Source organism: Myxocyprinus asiaticus, chromosome 12 (assembly GCF_019703515.2).
Source record: "Myxocyprinus asiaticus isolate MX2 ecotype Aquarium Trade chromosome 12, UBuf_Myxa_2, whole genome shotgun sequence".
In the NCBI taxonomy this organism is placed as follows: Eukaryota; Metazoa; Chordata; class Actinopteri; order Cypriniformes; family Catostomidae; genus Myxocyprinus; species Myxocyprinus asiaticus.
The window spans coordinates 11,917,245-11,939,774 of record NC_059355.1 but is presented as its reverse complement, the minus strand read 5'-3'; the positions used below and the strand labels follow the sequence as shown (position 1 = coordinate 11,939,774).

Sequence of the window (22,530 nt, the reverse complement as noted above, 5' to 3'; positions counted from 1 at the left end):
AACGTTTAATGCACTCTTTATTTTTTTGTAATATTTTTTTATATTTATGTATGGCAGATTTTTTATTTACAATATTCATTTCTTACACCACTGGAAAAGTACGTCATGATGATTTTAAAATGGTGTGAAAACAGAAAAGCAATTTGTAGTTTTATAATTTCTCAACTATATCATTTTTATTTGTATTGTTTTTCTTTGGACCCCACCGACTATTTTTTTTTTTATTATTAAAATTTAATTTGTATTGAATTTTGTATAACAATCACATATTCTATGCTGCCTATGATATTCCATCCTGTGCTTGCTGTTCGGCAGTTGTTGGAAAGCATACAAATGGTGTCTGAAGGAGCGGTTAAAAGAAGAAAATAATTTTTTAAAATGTCTTGTGGTGTTATTGTAGGTCCAATCTTGTCGCAATTGTGAGATATCCAAATAATAAAAAAGAAAAATTAGATGAACACATAATGCGTGTAATTGTTTTCCCCATCAGAGGGCGTCTCTAGCTCGAACAGACTACGGGAAATGGCACGAGAATCTCTTTGCGTTTTGTTTTCTTTCTGTGGTTTCCTCCTGTCCAAAGTTATAGGCCAAACAGAAGCTGATTTCCGAACATTGGCATCCTGAGCGCGGCGGAGTATCACCAGAGACGCTGAACTTGATTGCAGTAGCAGTTATGGAGAGAATTAATTTGCAACAACTTCTTTCAGGCATACATACTAACTGGACATCGATATTTGCAGCCGCATCTTGCGGTGCAGGTGCATTCTTTCTCTTCGTAAAATGGATAAATAAGCAGAAGATTAAGAAGAAAATACTGAACGCACGGAAAAGACGAGATAAGTCCTTTCAACAAGCCGAACAAGCTGTGCAACAATTTAAAATTACGGTACACAAACGTTCATCTGTATTTTTATTTTGTAATGCTCAATGTATGGTATACAGCAGGGGTTTTCAAAGTGCGGGCGCGCCTACCCAGGGGGGCGCTAGTGCATGTCAGGAGAGGCGCAGAGAATGGTAACATTTTTATTAAATAATTAATATGTATACACTGGCGGCCAAAAGTTTGGAATAATGTACAGATTTGGCTGTTTCGGAAGGAAATTGGTACTTTTATTCTCCAAAGTGTCATTCAACTGATCACAAAGTATAGTCAGGACATTAGTGATGTAAAAAACAGCACCATCACAATTTGAAAAAAGTTGCTAAATTGGTACTAGAAAATCACTTGTCATTATATCAAACACAGTTGAAAGCATTAGTATTTGGTTCGTTAAATGAAGCTTAACATTGTCTTTGTGTTTGTTTTTGAGTTGCCACAGTATGCAGTAGACTGGCATGTCTTAAGGTCAATATTAGGTCAAAAATGGCAAAAAAAGAAACAGTTTTCTCTAGAAACTCGTCAGTCAATCATTGTTTTGAGGAATGAAGGCTATACAATGCTTGGAATTGCCAAAAAAACTGAAGATTTCATGCAAAGGTGTACACTACAGTCTTCAAAGACAAAGGACAACTGACTCTAACAAGGACAGAAAGAGATGTGGAAGGCCAGATGTACAACTAAACAAGAGGATAAGTACATCAGAGTCTCTAGTTTGAGAAATAGACATCTCACATGTCCTCAGCTGACAGCTTTATTGAATTGTACCCACTCAACACCAGTTTCATGTACAATAGTAAAGAGAAGATTCAGGGGTGCAGGCCTTATGGGAAGAATTACAAAGAAAAGCCGCTTTTGAAACAGAAAAACAAAAAGAACAGGTTAGAGTGGGCAAAGAAACACAGACATTGGACAACAGATAATTGGAAAGGTGATATGGATCTTAACCCCATTGAGCTTTTATGGGATCAGCTAGACTGTAAGGTGCATGAGAAGTGCCCGACAAGACAGCCACATCTATGGCAAGTGCTACAGGAAGTGTGGGGTGAAATGTCACCTGAGTATCTGGACAAACAGACAGCTAGAATGCGAAGGATCTGCAAAGCTGTCATTGCTGCACATGGAGGATTTTTTGATGAGTGTGTGTGTGTGTGTGTGTGTGTGTGTGTGTGTGTGTGTATATACAGTGCATCCGACAAGTATTCACAGCGCTTCACTTTTTCCACATTTTGTTATGTTACAGCCTTATTCCAAAATGGATTAAATTCATTATTTTCCTCAAAATTCTACAAACAATACTCCATAATGACAACGTGAAATAAGTTTGTTTGAAATCTTTGCAAATTTATTAAAAATAAAAAACGAAAAAAAAAAAATCACATGTACATAAGTATTCACAGCCTTTGCCATGACACTCAAAATTGAGCTCAGGTGCATCCTGTTTCCACTGATCATCCTTGAGATGTTTCTACAACTTGATTGGAGTCCACCTGTGGTAAATTCAGTAGATTGGACATGATTTGGAAAGGCACACACCTGTCTATATAAGGTCCCACAGTTAACAGTGCATGTCAGAGCACAAACCAAGCCATGAAGTCCAAGGAATTGTCTGTAGACCTCCGAGACAGGATTGTATCGAGGCACAGATCTGGGGAAGGGTACAGAAAACTGTCTGCAGCATTGAAGGTCCCAATGAGCACAGTGGCCTCCATCATCCGTAAATAGAAGAAGTTTGGAACCACCAGGACTCTTCCTAGAGCTGGCCGCCCGGCCAAACTGAGCGATTGGGGGAGAAGGGCCTTAGTCAGGGAGGTGACCAAGAACCCGATGGTCACTCTGACAGAGCTCCAGCGTTTCTCTGTGGAGAGAGGAGAACCTTCCAGAAGAACAACCATCTCTGCAGCACTCCACCAATCAGGCCTGTATGGTAGAGTGGCCATACGGAAGCCACTCCTCAGTAAAAGACACATGACAGCCCACCTGGAGTTTGCCAAAAGGCACCTGAAGGACTCTCAGACCATGAGAAACAAAATTCTCTGGTCTGATGAAACAAAGATTGAACTCTTTGGCCTGAATGGCAAGCGTCATGTCTGGAGGAAACCAGGCACCGCTCATCACCTGGCCAGTACCATCCCTACAGTGAAGCATGGTGGTGGCAGCATCATGCTGTGGGGAGGTTTTTCAGCGGCAGGAACTGGGAGACTAGTCAGGATCGAGGGAAAGATGAATGCAGCAATGTACAGAGACATCCTTGATGAAAACCTGCTCTAGAGCGCTCTGGACCTCAGACTGGGGCGAAGGTTCATCTTCCTACAGGACAACGACCCTAAGCACACAGCCAAGGTAACAAAGGAGTGGCTACAGGACAACTCTGTGAATGTCCTTGAGTGGCCCAGCCAGAGCCCAGACTTGAACCCGATTGAACATCTCTGGAGAGATCTGAAAATGGCTGTGCACTGACGCTCCCCATCCAACCTGATGGAGCTTGAGAGGTCCTGCAAAGAAGAATGGGAGAAACTGCCCAAAAATAGGTGTGCCAAGCTTGTAGCATCATACTCAAAAAGATTTGAGGCTGTAATTGGTGCCAAAGGTGCTTCAACAAATTATTGAGCAAAGGCTGTGAATACTTATGTACATGTGATTTTTTTTTTTCTTTTTTTTTTCTTTTTTTATTTTTAATAAATTTGCAAAGATTTCAAACAAACTTCTTTCACATTGTCATTATGGGGTATTGTTTGTAGAATTGAGGAAAATAATGAATTTAATCCATTTTGGAATAAGGCTGTAACATAACAAAATGTGGAAAAAGTGAAGCGCTGTGAATTCTTTCCGGATGCACTGTGTGTATATATATTATACAGTTGAAGTCAGAAGTTTACATACACCTTAGCTAAATACATTTAAACTCAGTTTTTCACAATTCCTGAGTGTAACGAGGAGGAGGGTGGGGCTGGGCCGTGAGGACACAGGGTCGGCCCTGAATTGGGCTAATCAGCCAGGAGGGGGATAAAGACGAGCCGGAGGCACCAGTTTGCGTGAGAGAGACGCACGCGGCCACGTTGCATGTGTGTCTGTGTTTGTTTATGTTTGTTTTAAGTTCATTTATATCAGTAAAGTATATGTTGACCGTTCAGCCGTTTCCCGCCTCCTCCTTGCCCGTCTTTGAACTGTTACAGTGGTGCTGAAACCCGGGAGGGAGGAGGGATGCACTGTTGCGGAGTCCTTGCCGCTGCCATCCTCCAGGGGGAACCACTGCTGTCTGCCAAAGAAGAGGAGGACCGGTTCCGTCTGCCAGGGCCGGAAGATTCACTGCGGTCCACTGGGGGAAGAGCGAGCTGGCATCCGCCAGGGGGCGGAGGAGCGGTTGAAGACCTGGCGACAGCGTGTCCGGGAGCCGGCGATTAAGTTTTTCTCTCTTTCTGTCGCTCCGCCTCGTTCTTTCCCTCTCCCCTTTCCCTCCCCTCGTCTCTCCCAGGGCTCCAGAAAGGCGGGGAAGACCTGCCGGCAGGCACGGACGGAAGGGCAATGCCCCCCTCCAGGAAGGGAGGGGAGGGGAGTGCATCATGCCGGGGGTTTCCCCGGCCAGAGTCGGCGATGGAGGAGTGTGACGAGTCTAATCAGCCGGGAGGGGGAGAAAAGACTAGCCGGAGGCGCCATTTCGAGAGCGAGAGATGCACGCGGCCACGTTGCATGTGTGTCTGTGTTTGTTTATGTTTGTTTTAAGTTAAGTTTCTGATTAAAACTTTACATTGACTGTTCAGCCGGTTCCCGTCTCCTCCTTGCCCATTCTTGAACTGTTACCCTGACATTTAATCATAGAAAACATTCCCTGTCTTAGGTCAGTTAGGATCACTACTTTATTTTAACTATGTGAAATGTCAGAATAATAGTAGAGAGAATGATTTCTTTCAGCTTTTATTTCTTTCATCACATTCCCAGTGGGTCAGAAGTTTACATACACTTTCTTAGTATTTTGTAGCATTACCTTTAAATTATTTAACTTGGGTCAAATGTTTTGGGTAGCCTTCTACAAGCTTCTCACAATAAGTTGCTGGAATTTTGGCCTATTCCTCCAGACAGAACTGCTGTAACTGAGTCAGGTCTGTAGGCCTCCTTGCTCGCACACGCCTTTTCTGTTCTGCCCACACATTTTTAATCAGATTGAAGTCAGGGCTTTGTGATGGCCACTCCAATACCTTGACTTTGTTGTCTTTAAGCCATTTTGCCACAACTTTGGAGGTATGCTTGGGGTCATTGTCCATTTGGAAGTCTCATTTGCGACCAAGCTTTATGTCTTCCTGGCTGATGTCTTGAGATGTTGCTTTAATATATCCAAATCATTTTCCTTCCTCATGATGCCATCTATTTTGTGAAGTGCACCAGTCCCTCCTGCATCAAAGCGCCCCCACAACATGATGCTGCTACCCTCATGCTTCACAGTTGGGATGGTGTTCTTCGGCTTGCAAGCCTCACCTGTTTTCCTCCAACCATAACGATGGTCATTATGGCCAAACAGTTACATTTTTGTTTCATTAGACCAGAGAACATTTCTCCAAAATGTAAGATCTTTGTCCCCATGTGCACTTGCAAACTGCAGTCTGGCTTTTTTATGGCAGTTTTGGAGCACTGGCTTCTTCACTGCTGAGCAGCCTTTCAGGTTATGTCGATATAGGACTCATTTTACTGTGGATATAGATATTTGTCTACCTGTTTCCTCCAGCATCTTCACAAGGTCCTTTGCTGTTATTCTGGGATTGAGTTGCACTTTTCACACCAAACTACGTTCATCACTAGTAGACAGAATGTGTCTCCTTCCTGAATAGTATAATGGCTGCGTGGTCCCATAGTGTTTATACTTGCGTACTATTGTTTGTACAGATAAACGTGGTACCTTCAGGTGTTTGGAAATTTCTCCTAAGGATGAACCAGACTTGTGGAGGTCCACAATTGTTTTTCTGAAGTCTTGACTGATTTATTTTGATTTTCCCATGATGTCAAGCAAAGAGGCACTGAGTTTAAAGGTAGGCCTTAAAATACATCCATAAGTACACCTCCTATCAGAAGCTAATTGTCTAAAGGCTTGACATAATTTTCTGGAATTTCCAAGCTGCTTAAAGGCACAGTTAACTTAGTGTATGTAAACTTCTGACCCACTGGAATTGTGATATAGTCAATTAAAAGTGAGACAGTCTGTCTGTTAACAATTGTTGGAAAAATTACTTGTGTCATGCACAAAGTAGATGTCCTAAACGACTTGCCAAAACTATAGTTTGCTAATATTAAATCTGTGGAGTGGTTAAAAAATGAGTTCTAATGATTTCAACCTAAGTGTATGTAAACTTCTGACTTCAAGTATGGACAAAAGTATTGGGACACCTACACATTACACCTACAGGAGCTTTTATGACATCCCATTCTAAATCCATATGCATTAATATCGAGTTGGTACCCCCTTTGCAGCTATAACAGCTTCCACTCTTCTGGGAAGGCTTTCTACAAGATTTTTGAGTGTGTCTGTTGAAATTTTTGCCCATTCTACCAGAAGAGCATTTGTGAGGTCAGACACTGATGTTGGACGAGAGGGCCTGGCTCGCAATCTCCGTTCTAGTTCATCCCAAAGGTGTTCGATAGGGTTGAGGTCAGGGCTCTGTGCAGGCCAGTCAAGTTCTTCCACACCAAACTCATCCAGCCAGGGTCTTGGTAAGCTGAGGCATTAACATTTCGGAAAATTCTATGCTTCCAACTTTGTGGAAACAGTTTGGGGAAGGCCCTTTTCTGTTCCAGCATGACTGTGCCCCAGTGCACAAAACAAGGTCCATAAAGGCATGGCTGGATGAGTTTGGTGTGGGAGAACTTGACTGGCCTGCACAGAGCCCTGTGAGGTTAACTATTATATTATATTTAAAACATTATTTAAAAAGTTCTGAAAATAACAGGCAAATATATATATATATATATATATCAAGAATCTTTGTGAAGGTTCTCTGATATTTGTCAAGCCCACCAATAAAGCAGCAGACGTGACGTATTAGACTGTAATTACAATTGAGTGGTTTCTGAGACCAACAAATTAGAATCCTTCAGTTTCAGGGATCAAACCCAAAAGAAGACGATAGATGAGCAGTATTTAAGTTTAGGATTTACACGGACAGGATCAGTTGATGCACCACGACCTTTATGTGTCGCTTGTTAGGAGATTTTAGTTGATGACAGCATGCGACCTGATAAACTCCGCAGACACCCTGACACCAAACATGCTGAGGTAGCGGGAAAACCTCTGGTGTATGTTGTGTCACAAGGGAGGCCCACTGTCTTTGACTTTGAAAACCCCTGGTATACAGTATTTGGAATTATAAGGGTTTATTAATATGCACGTCATTTATGAAAATCAATAGAAATAATGAGAAGTTTGTATAAAACAGGGCTCGCGGTCATGGAAAAACCTGGAAAAGTTTAAAGGGAATTATAAAATTATGATTATATTATATGGTTATAGTGTCTGATGGTCTCAGTGCATGTTTTAAGAATTAAATAATTGTATACAATATGTACAGTGCCACAGAGAAAATCCAGTATTCAAAATCTAAATTAATCTTGGAAATAAACAAAGTTTTAGGATTTAAAAAATAAAAAGCAAAGAATATTTTTCTATTTCTAATTTGTACCCAGGACCATATTAAATAAATGTTTCAGGTTCAATACAAACATTTGTGGCATAATGCTGATTATTACCACAAACAATTCATTATAATTCGCTTTTGTTTATTACAAAAAAGGTGGTTACAGTGAGGCACTTCCTATGGAAGTCAATGGGGACAGTCCACAAACATTAAAATACACATTGTTTCGAAGGTATAGCCACAAGATGTAAAAAACTATATATGTTAACATTATTTTAGTGTGATAAAATCGCTTATTTACCTTATCTGTGTAAAGTTGTATCCAATACCGGGATTGCAGGGTTTTGTTGTCATGAAAACTAAGATGTAATGTTGGATATAACTTTACATAGAAAAGGTTAGTAAGTTATTTTATCACACTAAAATCATGTTTGCATTTATAATGTTTACATCTTGTGGCTATACTTTTGAAACAATGTGTATTTTAATGTTTATGGACTGTCCCCATTGACTTCCATTGGAAGTGCCTCACTGTAACTGTGATTTTTGCATATTTATTTTTTTAAATAAAGGAGGGACGAGTTGTATTATTTTTTGTGAAATCATCACTAAGCTGCAAATGCTGTGAATTGAACTAATGCACTTTGTAACATTCTCAAATCATGCTGAAAAACATGAATGATGAGGTTTTGTGCATGTCAGCTCAGGGGCATGCTGTCATTCTAGCAAAAGAGGGACATACCAACTACTAACAAATTCATTTTTCAATTCAACTTTTCACTAAAATTTGCTATGCTGATAATGTATTTTGTCATTATTTTATTTGTATTATTATTAAATTATAAAAGAGTGAAACATTTTCATTAGTGGACTGTATATTACTGTATACAAATATAAGAATATCTGATGTTTCTCTCTTGCATCTTTTCAGAACCCTGATTTTGAGAAGAGCTCAATAGTCTCTTTGTCTTTGCCTGACCTCATTCAGAAACTGAAGGAAGGATCCCTACAGCCAGATGCAGTGCTTCATGCATTTATGGAAAAGGTTGTGACTCATCATTTTGCTTTTGGATAACTCTGCATATGACAATTTACAGCCTGTTTTAGAGGTCTGCAATTGGCATTGACCTATGTGAAATGACCCTACTGAGACATTGACCCATCTTGTGCAACTTTGTCTACAAACCATTTACGAAATAGTTTAGTAGTGCTTTTCAACTGTTTTCTTCAATACTCAGATTTTATATTAGACATCAAGTGACGTCTCAACATAGTACCAAAATAGTGTATCGTACAAAATTAAACAAAAATCAAACATTGATAAGTATGATGTCTATTGTTTGATTTCAAAGGCTTTGGAGGTGAACAATAAACTGAACTGCAACACTGTGATGCTGATGGACTCTGTAGATCAACTGAGGGACGTCAACACGTACAAAAAAGGACTTCTATATGGAGTACCAATAAGCATCAAGGACAACCTCGGATATAAAGTGAATATGAAAGTGTGAAGTATTTATACAGGTAAAGAGAGGTGCTTTTCTGCATGTTTAGTGCACGTAACTTCCTGTTTGTTTGTACAGGGTCATGACTCTTCATGTGGCGTGTTGTCTAAGTTGGATCAGCCTGCGGTTATGGACAGTGTGGTCGTTGCGGTGCTGAAGAGGCAGGGTGCGGTCCCGTTTGTCAAAACGAATGTGCCACAAGGTCTTCTCAAGTAAGGAAATGCTTTTGTGTCCTGGACACAAAATCATTTTCATAATCATTATTTTTCACTTGTTCTCTAGGAAAAAGATCTAAACATTGATTTACTTGAGACACAAGTTAAGCTCAATCAACAGCATTTGTGGCATAATGTTGATTACCAGACAAATTAGTTTTTCTTTAAAAAAAGCAAAAATCAAGTTGACAGTGAGGCACTTACAATGGAAGTGAAAGGGAGCCAATCCGTAAACATTATAATACTCATTGTTTCAAAATTATAGCCAGAAGACGTAAATAATATGTGTGTTAACATGATTTTAGTGTGATGTGGCTTACTAACATTTCTGTTTAAAGATATATGCGAATTTACAACTTTGTTGCCATGACGACATAACAGTGTTAACCCTAAAACTCTAAACTGATTGTTAAAACACTGATTTACAACTCAAATATTACACAAATTTTAACAGAAGAATTCATGTAAGTGCTTTTATAAAATTAAGTGCCTCACTGTTACCTAAAGTTTTGCTTTTTTCAAGTAAACGGGGGACAAGTCCAAAACTCTAAAGGAATATTCCGTGTTCAGTAGAAGTTAAGCTCAATCGACAGCGTTTGTGGCATAATGTTGATTAGTACAAAAACTAATTTTGACTCATCTGTCCTTTTTCTTTAAAAAAAAAAAAGAAGAAGAAAAAAAGGCAAAAATCAGGGTTCTAGTGAGGCACTTACAATGGAAGTGAATGGGGCCAATTTTTGGATGGTTCAAAGGCAGAAATGCGAAGCTTTTAATTTTATAAAAGCACTTTTATTTTAATTCTTCTGTTAAAATGTTTAAATTGACATTTTTGTTGTTGTTTTAGTGTTTATGCCGTTATGTTTTCATGGCAACAAAGTTGTAAATTGGATATAAATGTTGAATTGGATTCACACTAAAATCATGTTAACAGACATATTGTTTACGTCTTGTGACTATAGTTTTGAAAGAGTGAGTATTTTAACATTTACAGATTGGCCCCTATTCACTTCCATTGTAAATGTCTTACTGTAACTCAGATTTTTGCATTTTGTTTTAATGAAAAGGATGGACGAGGCAAAATAAATTTTTGTGGTAATCAACATTATGCCACAAATGCTGTCGATTGAGCTTAACTTGTATTGAACCCGGAATATTCTTTAAAGTGTTGTGGACAAGGAATGGAAATTTCTATGGTTAATATATATTTTAATAATTATGCACAGCTCAAAAATGTTTCATCGGTTATAAAAAAATCCTGATTTAGAAATCAAGAATGACTGCAGTGGTCATGGAAAAAAAAATCATGCTCATTTACTGGAGATTTGGCTGTGAAAGTTGCCAGTTTAGTTAATGTGGTAAACAGTACATTGACAAGCCCAACCAAATAAAAGTCAATACATTTTGGATGGAAATATGTGAAATGTTATGGATGTTAACCTGTTATAATAAAATGGAAATTTCTTCTTGGAATTTGCCTGTTCGCTTCACAAAGCTGCTATTTATTTGGTACTATTTGGAAACCACTCGCTATCCAAGGAACAAGTCATGGTAAAGGGCAAACGCCTAATATTAAATAGAACTAATTCTAAAATTAGTTTGGTCAGATGAAATAGCTTGAACTCTGTCCTACAGACCTTTATAATGGTGTGCAGAAGCCTTTCATCTAAAGAGCTCTACAACTCTGTGTTTAGTTACATCTGTTAAACACGATGGCATCATAATATTATGAACAGCAATTTTGTGGATTTTCTCAGTGCTTTGCATGATTATATGAAATGCAGCCATTGTGTAAGATCAGGTGTACTGTACCAAGCATGACCATGTCAATGTAAAACCTTTATATAGTTTGCAAAACAAAATGGTTTGACACTACTCATAAACACTTGGATGATATCAAACACCTTTAGCTCCTCAACCTTTTATGAGAGGTGTAAGTTGACTACCACCTTGTTTACCTCTCTAAGAAAGAGACTTTCCTACTATATAGTCTTTATTTGTAAATGGTGTTGAGCAATGTTTTGAATTTAAAGGAATATTCCAGGTTCAGTAGAAGTTAAGCTCAATCGACAGCATTTGTGGCATAATGTTGATTAACACAAAAATTAATTTCGATTCTGTAGTGGACAGTCGTTAAGGAGGACACGGGAGGCAGGTTGCTCTACTCACAGGTAAGGCTTTTTAATGACCACACTGATCTCAGCTTCACAATAATACATTCTCGGCTTCACAATAATAATCTCTTCAACTTCACAATAATAAACTCTCAGCTTCACAATATGATCTCTTTAGTGTCACAATAATAAAACAGCTTCACAGTAATAACTCTGGGGACCCAGTCTCTCTCTCTCGTCTACTGGCAGCGTGGCTCTTTTAGCCGCACTCCCTGTGCTCACTGAAATTAGAGACAGGTGTTAGACATAATTTAGCTCAGGTGTAAGCGCCCTTACCACTTTCTCTCTCTCCAGAATGATGCTTGACCACGTCCCACGCTGCCACATATTCCTACCGCCCGACTCAGGCCGGGGAGGCATCCGGCCTGCCTACCACTCTCCCCCCATTCCTGGAAAGGAAGTCGGCGACAGCCATCTGCGCTCCCGGTCTGTGGACCACCTTGAACTTAAACGGCTGAAGAGCCAGATACCAACAGGTGATCCGCGCGTTGGTATCTTTCATGCGGTGGAGCACTGGAGCGGGGCGTGATCGGAACAGAGGGTGAAGGCCTGCCCCAACAGGTAGTATCGGAGAGTGAGGACTGCCCACTTGATGGCGAGACACTCCTTTTCCACGGTGCTGTACTTAGTTTCCCTCAACGAGAGCTTACGGCTAATGTACAGCACCGGGCGCTCCTCCCCCTCCACCACCTGTGAGAGTACGGCCCCCAGCCCCCTGTCTGAAGCATCTGTCTGTAAAAAAAAAAAGGAAGGGAGAAGTCAGGTGAATGTAAAAGCAGCCCCCCGCAAAGTGCGGCTTTAACTTGCATGAACGCAGGTCGCAATTGCCGCACCTGCCCGTGGCCCAAGTGGAACCCCAGATACCGTACCTCCACCCGCCCAATTGTGCACTTCTTTGGGTTTGCTGTGAGTCCCGCTCGGCGCAGTGATCTCAGAACCGCCCTCAGATGTTGCATGTGCCGCTGCCAATCATTGCTGTAAATGATCATGTCATCTAAATAGGCAGCGGCGTAAGCTGAATGCGGTCAGAGGATTCGGTCCATGAGACATTGAAATGTAGCCGGGGCTCCAAACAAACCGAACGGGAGTGTCACAAACTGGTGTAATCCAAACGGTGTGGAGAAGGTGGTTTTTTTTACGGGAAACTGGTGTCAAGGGGATCTGCCAATAATCCTTCGTCAAATCCAATGTTGAATAAAATCGAGCAGTGCCCAACGCCTCTGGTTGAACCAAGTGTTGGTGGATAGTGGTTTGATTATACCCGGTGTCCACCAACGCTTGGTGAGTACCCCCCCTTGACACTTACCGGTATCCGGTACACTCCAGACCGGTCGGGGGCAGCCTGTGGGAAGTCAGAGACCCGCACCACCATCCCCAGCTCCATCAGAGGGCACTGATCCCGGAAGTGGTCCGGGTCCCCGCACCTCCAGCAGGCTGGCCCAGGCGCTACACCCGCACTTGCATCGGCGGGTGCCCCTCCCTGAGGGGGAGAGCGGCAGGGCATCGGGGTAGGGGAAGGTGTCGCCTCCCACGCCCGGGGAACTGGTCTCGGTGGCTGAAGTCCTCCTCATCTGCGTGGGGCAGGAATGGGCCCAGGGGAGAGAGCAGAACGAGAGGAGAGAGGGGAGGGGAATGAGACAGGGGGAAGAGAGAGAGAGTAGGAGGGCTCTTCCGCCATCGGGATCGCCGCCATGTGGTCCTCCGCAAGCCGGACGGCTTCCTCCAGCGACGCCGGGTGGTGGCACTGGACCCACTCCGCCGTCCCCTTTGGCAGTCGATGTATTAGTTGCTCCAGTACCACCTGGTCAATGATCCCGTCAACGCTGCTGTCCCCCGCTAGCAACCATCTTCGGCAGGCGTCATGGAGCCGTTGGGCAAAGGCAAACGGGCAGTCGGAGCTTTCCAGCTTCAGGTTCCGGAAGAGTTGACGACTCTCCTCCGGACTCCGCCCAACCCGTTGTAGGATGGCTTTTTTTAAATCACCATAAGCCAGGAGGCTCGTCGCCGGCAGTTGTTGAGCTGGGCTTCCCCGGACAACAGCGGAATAAGTCGGGCTGCCCACTGGCTGAGCGGCCAGCCCCAGATCTTGGCGGTACGTTCAAATAAGTCCAGGAACGCCTCGGGGTCGTCCGCCGTCCCCATCTTCTGTAACGCAGGCGGGGGCAAGGGCATGTGGGTGTCTGGGGTCACGGCTGGGGACGCCTCCTGGCTGAGGAGGCTCCGGATCGCCTGCCAGCCCTCTGCTTGAGCACGTAGGAGTTCCACAAACCGGCGATCCTGATCTTGCCGGAGCTCAAGCAGGGTTTGCTGGTGGCTCCGATGTAAGCCAGCGAGGGCTTGGAGGATCTCGGCCAACTGGGAGGACTCTACGGGGCGACTTCCGTCCATCTTCAACCAAAAATTGCTCCCGGGTTTCGGCACCAGGTTAGTGGACAGTCGTTAAGGAGGACACGGGAGGCAGGTTGCTCTACTCACAGGTAAGGCTTTTTAATGACCACACTGATCTCAGCTTCACAATAATAAATTCTCGGCTTCACAATAATAATCTCTTCAACTTCACAATAATTAACTCTCAGCTTCACAATATGATCTCTTTAGTATCACAATAATAAAACAGCTTCACAGTAATAACTCTGGGGACCCAGGCTCTCTCTCTCGTCTACTGGTGGTGTGGCTCTTTTATGCCGCTCTCCCCGTGCTCACTGAAATTAGAGACAGGTGTTAGACAAAATTTAGCTCGGGTGTAAGCGCCCTTACCACTTTCTCTCTCTCCGGAGAGATACTTGACCATGCCCCCGCTGCCACAGACTCGTCACCCGTTTTCTTTAAAAAAGCAAAAATCAAGGTTACAGTGAGGCACTTACAAAGGAAGTGAATGTGGCCAATTTTTGGAGGGTTTAAACAGAAATGTGAAGCTTAGAAATGTATTAAAGTACTTGCATTCATTCTTCTGTTAACTCGTGTATTATTTGAGCTGTATAGTTGTTTAAATTTTCATTTTTACAGTCATTTAGGGTTTTAGGGTTTGTTGACATTACATCGTCATGGTACCGAAGTTGGCTATAACTTTACACAGAAAAGGTTAAGTGATTTTATTACACTAAAATCATGTTTACACACGTCTTGTGGCTATACTTTTGAAAAAGTAAGTATTTTAATGTTCAAAAATTGGCCCCTATTCACTTCCATTGTAAGTGCCTCACTGTAACCCAGATTTTTGCTTTTTTTTTTTTTTTTTTAAGGAAAGGAGGGATTCAAAATACATTTGTGGTAATCAATATTATGCCAGAAATGCTGCCTATTGAGCTTAACTTGTATTGAAATCGGAATATTCCTTTAAGAATTGGCTGTCTTTCAGTCATTGAGTAAGAATTTGAATTGGCCCCACTGGATGTTGAATAGGCGCAAGTCTGGTTCCGGAAGTAAAAACCACATTCATTTTCACCATAGGGGAATTTATTTTTAACAATAATTTTTTTAAAGATAAACTTTTAAAAGACAGACAGACCTACTGTGAGCTCCGAGGTTGTTAATGGATATGCTTCTGTTGAAGCCATCAGTCTTAATACCAGAATTTGTGAATGATCCAATTGATTTTGTCTCCCTACACTCTCAAATTACTTTTTGTATACACAATATGTAATTGATAATGATATTTGTATATATCTAATTATTTTTCAATAAACTTAAAATAAATGGTTTCTAAACTTATAATGAACATTAAGTACATCTTGTACTTCTTGTCAGATTTTCAAAGATTTGCTTTGAATTAAAGTATAAAGTGCTTATTAAAATGTTGTGATTCACTTTAAAGCTAGTTGGTTTCATTCATGGCTTAGAAGTCTTTTAAAAAGTATTTTGTGCAACACCAGTGGAAAAAATGAATGGGAAAAATAGTTCCAGAGCCAATTAAAAATGGCTTATAGAAGTGGGCGGGCAATGTTGCGCTTTATTGGAACTTAAATTGAATTGGCCACGCCTCACAGGATGTTGAAATGGAGGAAAGAGGAATTTATTAAATTGCAATTCAAAGAAATTCAACAAAATAACACAGCTTTAGGTTGTTTGGCTCCATTGTAAAGACTTTTAGGGAAATTAACCTACAGTAAACTATGCTACACCATACTTTTTTGTATTTCATTCCATTTTACTTCCTTGAATTCAAAAAGTTTATTATTATTCGGCATCCAATTTCCTACCTCAAATTAAATGAAGTTAAAATTCCAGAATCAAATTGTATTTTTAAAAGCCAATATGAATTCAAACCCTACTGTATAACATACACTGCCTGGCCAAAGAAAAGTCATACTCTACTATTTCGTTAGACTGCCTTTAGCTTTAATTATGGCGCGCCTTTGTCGTGGCATTGTTTCGACAACCTTATGCAACGTCACAACATTTATTTCCATCCAGAGTTGCATTCATGACAGGAGAGTCGAACCACTCCGTAAAGTCTTCTCCAGCACATCCCAAAGATTTTCAATAGGGTTAAGGTCAGGACTCTGTGGTGGCCAATTCATGTGTAAAAAGGATTCCTAATGCTCCCTGAACCACTCTTTCACAATTTGAGCCCGAGGAATCTTCGCATTGTCATCCTGGAATATGCCCGTGCCATCAGGGAAGAAAAAATCCATTGATGGGATAACCTGGTCAGTACATTCAGGTAGTCAGCTGACTTAATTTTATTGCCGCATAACGTTGCTGAGCTTAGACCTGACCAATTGAAGCAATCCCAGATCATAACACTGCCTTAAATCCAAACTGCAGTTTTTTTTTTTTTTTTTTTTCAGGCAGTGTATGACTGTCTATTTCAGAATGTGCAAGTGCTTGAAAGCCTTGGTTGATCTCCTTATCTTTTATTCACGTTTTTATTGTGTAATTGTTGATTATTTGTTTTCTTTAGGTATGTGGTCCAACCCACATTGTCTATTCTCCATAATGTTTTTTCAAACCTGTTATAGCTCACATGCATTGAGATCAATTATTCACTACCTCAAGTTACTCTCCTTACAGTTTAATTAACTCTGTTCATTGAGACCTTCTCACTTAGCTTGACTGGAGCCAACCGAAACCTCTTGTATCTTCTGTAGTTACGACTGCAGTAACCCCATTTATGGGCAAAGCCGGAACCCCTTTAACCTTCAGAAGACCTGTGGTGGTTCGTCCGGAGGGGAGGGTGCTCTGATTGGTGGAGGCGGGTCCATCCTGGGTCTGGGCACTGATATTGGCGGGAGCATTCGCATCCCTTCAGCCTTCTGTGGGATCTGTGGATTTAAGCCCACATCAAACAGGATAAGGTTCTTAAGCATCTTTTATCTCATTTGTGTGGGAATACAGAATATGAAGAGGAAGTTACAGGAAAGAGTTCACATTTCCATATTATTGAATACAACCCTTTTATTGGCCTACTTCCCTCTGCTCTATTGTTGGTTGGCTATGCGCTTGTGCGTCAGATGGACGCTTTTGAAGCGTTTCACTTTGGTTGTGTCAAGTCTCACTAGATTTCAGTGCCTCTAGTCTTAAGCGCTGTGTTTTTAAGATGATGTGCCAAGTTATACATAGTTTGAAACTTTAAAAAAACCCATCTCGAGATCCCAGCTCAGTCCAGCTGACTTTGAGCGCAAAAGCGCGTCTGTGGAAGGATGAGCTACCTGCTCGTTGGTTTGACGAGGCATGTTGCCTGTACAGATGGAGTGCTGACTGCCCCCTACTGCATCAAGGCGGTACATGTTTAAATTTCTATAATAGTTGGAGCATTCCTTAAAGAATTTATGTACAGGTTGAGAGGATTAATTGCATTTTGTTAACACATTATTTTTCATATAATTAATCGAATGAATACAGTAAAGGGCTATCGATTTAACATATGTTTATTTAATATATAAATGGTTTAATATATATATTATACAGTATATGTTCACCAATCAGCCACAACAATAAAACCACCTGCCTAATATTGTCTAGGTCCCCCTAGTGCCGCCAAAACAGTGCCAACCCGAATCTCAGAATAGCATTCTGAGATGCTATTAGTATCCTTCTCACCACAATTGTACAGAGCGGTTATCTGAGTTACCGTAGACTTTGTCAGTTCGAACCAGTCTGGCCATTCTCTGTTGACCTCTCTCATCAACAATGCATTTCCATCCAAAGAACTGCCACTCATTGGATGTTTTTTGTTTTTGGTACCATTCGGAGGAAATTCTAGAGACTGTTGTGCATGAAAATCCCAGAAGATCAGCAGTTACAGAAATACTCAAACCAGCCCATCTTGCATGCCACGGTACAAATCACTGAGATCACATTTTTCCCCATTCTGATGATGTGAACATTAACTGAGGTTCCTGACCTGTGTCTGCATGATTTTATGCACTGCACTGCTGCCACACGATTGGCTGATTAGATAATCGCATGGATGATTGTTGGTGTCAGACGGGCTGGTTTGTGTATTTCTGTAACTGCTGATCTCCCGGGATTTTCACACACAACAATCTCTAGAATTTACTCTGAATGGTGCCAAAAACAAAAACATCCAGTGAGGGGCAGTTCTGTGAATGGAAATGCCTTGTTGATGAGAGAGGTCAACAGAGAATGGCCAGACTGGTTCGAACTGACATAGTCTACGGCAGGGTCGGCAACCTATGGCATGCATGCCAGCACTGGCACGTGGAGGGGTAATCACTGGCACGCCAGCAATGGCGGTAGAGGAGTAGACTATTGTAGATTGTGATGTAGATTGTATTCCAATCTACATCTTGATGTAATCCTTCCTCATGATCATGCAGCATGTTTTCATGAACTGAATGGGAGGCTAAATCAAAAGTTAAAATGTGACGAGACTGCAGTATACCCAAAAGACTTGTGCAGCATGTGTATTCCACACAATTTCGTGATCAGTAATCAAATAAGCAAATTTGTGACATTAACTGTAACTCATTTTGTTCAAAAGGACAGGTTTTCTTTCATTAAAGCATTTTCACAAGATGCTCTGTGAAAACTGCAGAATGCAGGACCGCATGCAGTATCATGATCATCGGGTTTTGCACACATTTTTCCCAAACTGTTATGCTGATAATATCATTTGTAATGAAAAATAAATGATTAAATTAGAAAAATGCTAAATAGAAATATTTTCATAAGTGGACTCAAACTTCACACAGCCATTTACCAGAAAAAAAAATGGCATAACCGCTCTGTGCAATTGTGGTGAGAAGAGTAGAATGTTATTCTGAGATGCGGGTTGGCGCTGTTTGGTGGCACGATGGGGACCTACATAATATTAGGCAGGTGGTTTTAATGTTGTGGCTGATCGTTGTATATGAGTATATTTTCAAATTAATGACATGATGTGCCAATTTATTTTCACAATTAATCACATACATCAATATTTACTGAGAAATGCCCCCTAATAAAAATAATTTAGCATATAACAATGAAATAATTAAAAATATAATATATAATAAATGTTATAATTCAGATAATTCTAATACATTACCTAATATACATTTCTTTTGTCAGCAGGAAAATAAAGCCTTTATACAATTTAAAAAGTGGCTTAAAAGTCCAATTTTTTTTGTTTTATTTCCATTTCATTCGGAACATTCCTTATCGAATTTACATACGGACCGGGGGCATTGTGTTAATTTTTTTACATTTTATTTTTCATATTATTAATCACATTAAATTAATATGTTAAATCGACAGCCCTATCTATCTATCTATCTATCTATCTATCTATCTATCTTTCTGTCTGTCTGTCTGTCTGTATTAATTGTAATTACTGTAATAGTAATAATTGTTATCATAATCATTGTTAATAATAATAATAATTACTGTTAAGATATTAAAGTTGTAATTGTAAAAAAAATGTAAAATTGTTATACAGTAAAAATATTTTGATAATAATTTTTTAAGTAGTGGAAATTAAAAATAATACAACATTTATGAAAAATTATTGTTTATGAAAAATAGAATTTCTTTATTTTGATCTTGGGGTAAAATAAAAAACAAAAACAAAGAAATGACCTGGACATGTTCTTGAACAGTTTTGTGAGATTCATTTTATGGGTCTTTTGTAGATATGTTTTGTATTTATTCACGCTGATTTTCTTGAACTTTGTTTTATTCTTCAATCATCTTTATGTAGTTTACGTGGAGCCAGTTCTTGCAATAAAGGCCAGAATGCAGGTGAGATTATGAACATCATCCTACCATTGAATTTTATATTACACACAAACAGCATCATATGTAGAACAACATATAAGACATCTCAGTGTTGTTTTGTGTTGATTTGTAGTGTTTTCATCTCTTGGCCCGATGGCGAGAGATGTTGAGAGTTTGGCACTGTGTATGCGGGCACTGCTCTGTCAGGACATGTTTACCTTGGACCCCACCGTCCCCCCCATACCATTCAACCAAGAGGTACTTCTGTATATACAGTGCACAGATGCAACAGGCCTGTGTATGTTTCATGTGAATTCAAAGGTTACCGAACACTTGTCCTTAGAGTCTACAACACCTTTGCTCTTATTAAACAGGTGTACGAGTGCTCAGAGCCCCTGAGAATTGGTTACTATGAGAACGACGGTAACCTGCTGCCATCTCCGAGCATGGCCAGGGCCTTCAGGGAAACCAAGGACCTCCTAGAGAGAGCGGGACACACGGTATACAGTTAAACTGCTCATGTCTAATTGGTGTGTTTCCTGCACTGCTAAAGAGTGCAACAGTGACTGCCCACTTTTTCAGCCGTCTTGGTTTCAGGACTTTTTTTCCCCATTCATTTTCCCTCTAGGCATGTCAAAGAATTTTTATTAAAGAGTTTTATGCCTTGAACCAAAGCAACCACAACATAATCACAACATTGCATACTTTGATTCAAAGCTAAAGTTATATGAAAATCAGAAAAAAAGCTTGCATTTTTTAATGAGTGAATGAACTACAGTCCCATGATGAAGCATTGCAAATTATGTAATCGAACAAAAAATGACAGTGCAATATACAGTATTTACTTATAGTCATTGATTATATGTTTACAAAGTTTATTGAAAAATATATAATAGTTTGAGGATAGGGGAACTGACTGGGTTATGTCATTCGCAATGCTTTATGGGAGTGGCCAGTCGCTGCTGAGCTCTTTTGACACAGTTTGCATCTCCATGGTAACAGTGTCTGATTGGATGATCTCCCTTCAGAATTGTGAGTGGTGTAGTTTGTCACTGGGAATTTGAGTGTTAAACACTATTACTTAAAAGTTATTTTGAAATCACACTGACTTGTGACTTCTTCAGAAGCGTATATCATCACTTAAAGGGCAGTTCACCAAAAATGAACATTCGCTCATCATTTACTCACTCTCAATCCATCCAACTGTGTATGACTTTCTTTCTTCTGCAGAACACAAACAAAGATTTTTAGAAGAATATCTCAGCTCCGTAGTTCCATGTAATGCAAGTGAATGGTGACCAGAACTTTAAAGGTCATAAAAAAGCACATAAAGGGAGCATAAAAGTAATCCATAAGACTCCAGTGGTTAAATCCATGTCTCCTGAAGTGATATGATAGGTGTGGGTGAAAAACAGATCACTATTTAAGTCCTTTTTTACTATAAATGTCCACTTTTACATTCTTCTTCTTTAGTTTATGGTGATTCACATTCCTTGTGCATATAACCACCCACTGGGCAGGGAGGAGAATTTATAGTACAAAAAGGAAAATATCGCTTCTGAAAATATAGATTTAACTACTGGAGTCGTATGATTACTTTTATGCTGCCTTTATGTGCTTTTTGGAGTTTCAAAGTACTGGTCACCATTCACTTGCATTGTATGGACCTACAGAGCTGAGATATTCTTCTAAAAATCTTTGTTTGTGTTCTGCAAAAGAAAGTAAGTCATACACATCTGGGATGGCATGAAGGTGAGTAAATGATGAGAGAATTTTCAATTTTGGGTGAACTATCCCTTTAACAATCTTGGTAATGGGAGGTCTGTTTTGAAAGGTTTACACTATCATTAGAACATCAATTGTCAAAATAAATAAAAAACATAAAAAATAAACTATTAAAATGTTGCCTAAATGCTATTGTTTTTTTTAATAATTGCAATAAATATAATTAATACCAATAATTAGGGCAGTCAATCAATTAACATTTTTAATAAAATTAATTACATGATAGGCAGATTAAATAAAGTAATAGCAATTCATTGCATTCAGTATGTCAATATTGCTGATTATATACATAGCTCCCCCCAATTCCCCACAAATACAGATATTAATATTAGCAATTCAATAATTTTGTTATTTTGGTTGCATCATGTCTAGGGTTGCCAACTTTTCAGCATCTTGCACCATAAGTGCTACGTTTTTTGCGAACGTTGTTTGAAACTTTGAAAAACACATCTTCAAACCACCTAGGGACTTTATGCATGATCAGGGGTCATGATTAATTGTGTTTAATTTTTTTTAAATAATTAATCACACTAAACAAACATGTTAAATCAACAGGCCTATTAATATTATATTGTTAATATTATTAGTAATGTTATTAAAAAATCAGAGGGAAATACTGATGTCAACACATTGTGCAGAATATTTTTCTGTATGTATTTTAGTATGAATGCTTAGTTTGCCTGAGACCTGTAGTTTTGTGTGCAGACTGGGCAAGTTGGTCTGATGTTCTGGATGTGTCATTCAAATTTCAGCTGGTTCCGTTCAAACCGCCGCGGCTCTTCTTTGCCATCACTGAACTGGCTTTTAGAGGGGTCATGGCCGATGGAGCTGCTACCCTCCTGAGTCATCTGTAAGTCTGTTATCAGCAGATTCACAAGATTAACATCTTATTCATAGTTACAGCCATCACTCACAAACTCTGCAAATGCATTTTTCTAATTCAGTTTTTTAAATGATAAAATATATTACCAGCATAAGAATTTGAGTGAAAAGTTGAACTGAAAATAAGAGGTTAATTTCAAAATGACTATTATTTTTACTCATACATCATTGGGTTCTCTGGGACCTTGAAAAGAAAAATTAGAAGAAGTCAATCTTAACAGAACATGAGGGTTAGATTTTTTTTCATAGTATGTGATAACTTTTTTCTTTGTTGTAACTTTTTTTCTTCTTAAATTCCTAAAACTTTCTATTTAT

General features: G+C 39.9%; 1 protein-coding gene across 3 annotated transcripts in view; it reads left to right on the top strand.

Annotated features, from left to right (window-relative positions):
- The first annotated feature begins 504 nt into the window (after positions 1 to 504).
- LOC127448674 (vitamin D3 hydroxylase-associated protein-like) overlaps positions 505 to 22,530 on the top strand; it is a 53,118-nt gene continuing 31,092 nt past the window's right edge. For all 3 annotated transcript variants that reach the window (XM_051711393.1, XM_051711392.1, XM_051711394.1), the window contains exons 1-9: positions 505 to 886; positions 8,429 to 8,542; positions 8,850 to 8,990; positions 9,081 to 9,214; positions 16,479 to 16,685; positions 19,532 to 19,572; positions 19,682 to 19,806; positions 19,923 to 20,048; positions 22,086 to 22,183. In XM_051711393.1, the coding sequence (XP_051567353.1) occupies positions 674 to 886; positions 8,429 to 8,542; positions 8,850 to 8,990; positions 9,081 to 9,214; positions 16,479 to 16,685; positions 19,532 to 19,572; positions 19,682 to 19,806; positions 19,923 to 20,048; positions 22,086 to 22,183 (1,199 nt within the window). In that variant the 5' untranslated portion in view covers positions 505 to 673. The remainder of the gene's footprint in view (positions 887 to 8,428; positions 8,543 to 8,849; positions 8,991 to 9,080; positions 9,215 to 16,478; positions 16,686 to 19,531; positions 19,573 to 19,681; positions 19,807 to 19,922; positions 20,049 to 22,085; positions 22,184 to 22,530) is intronic.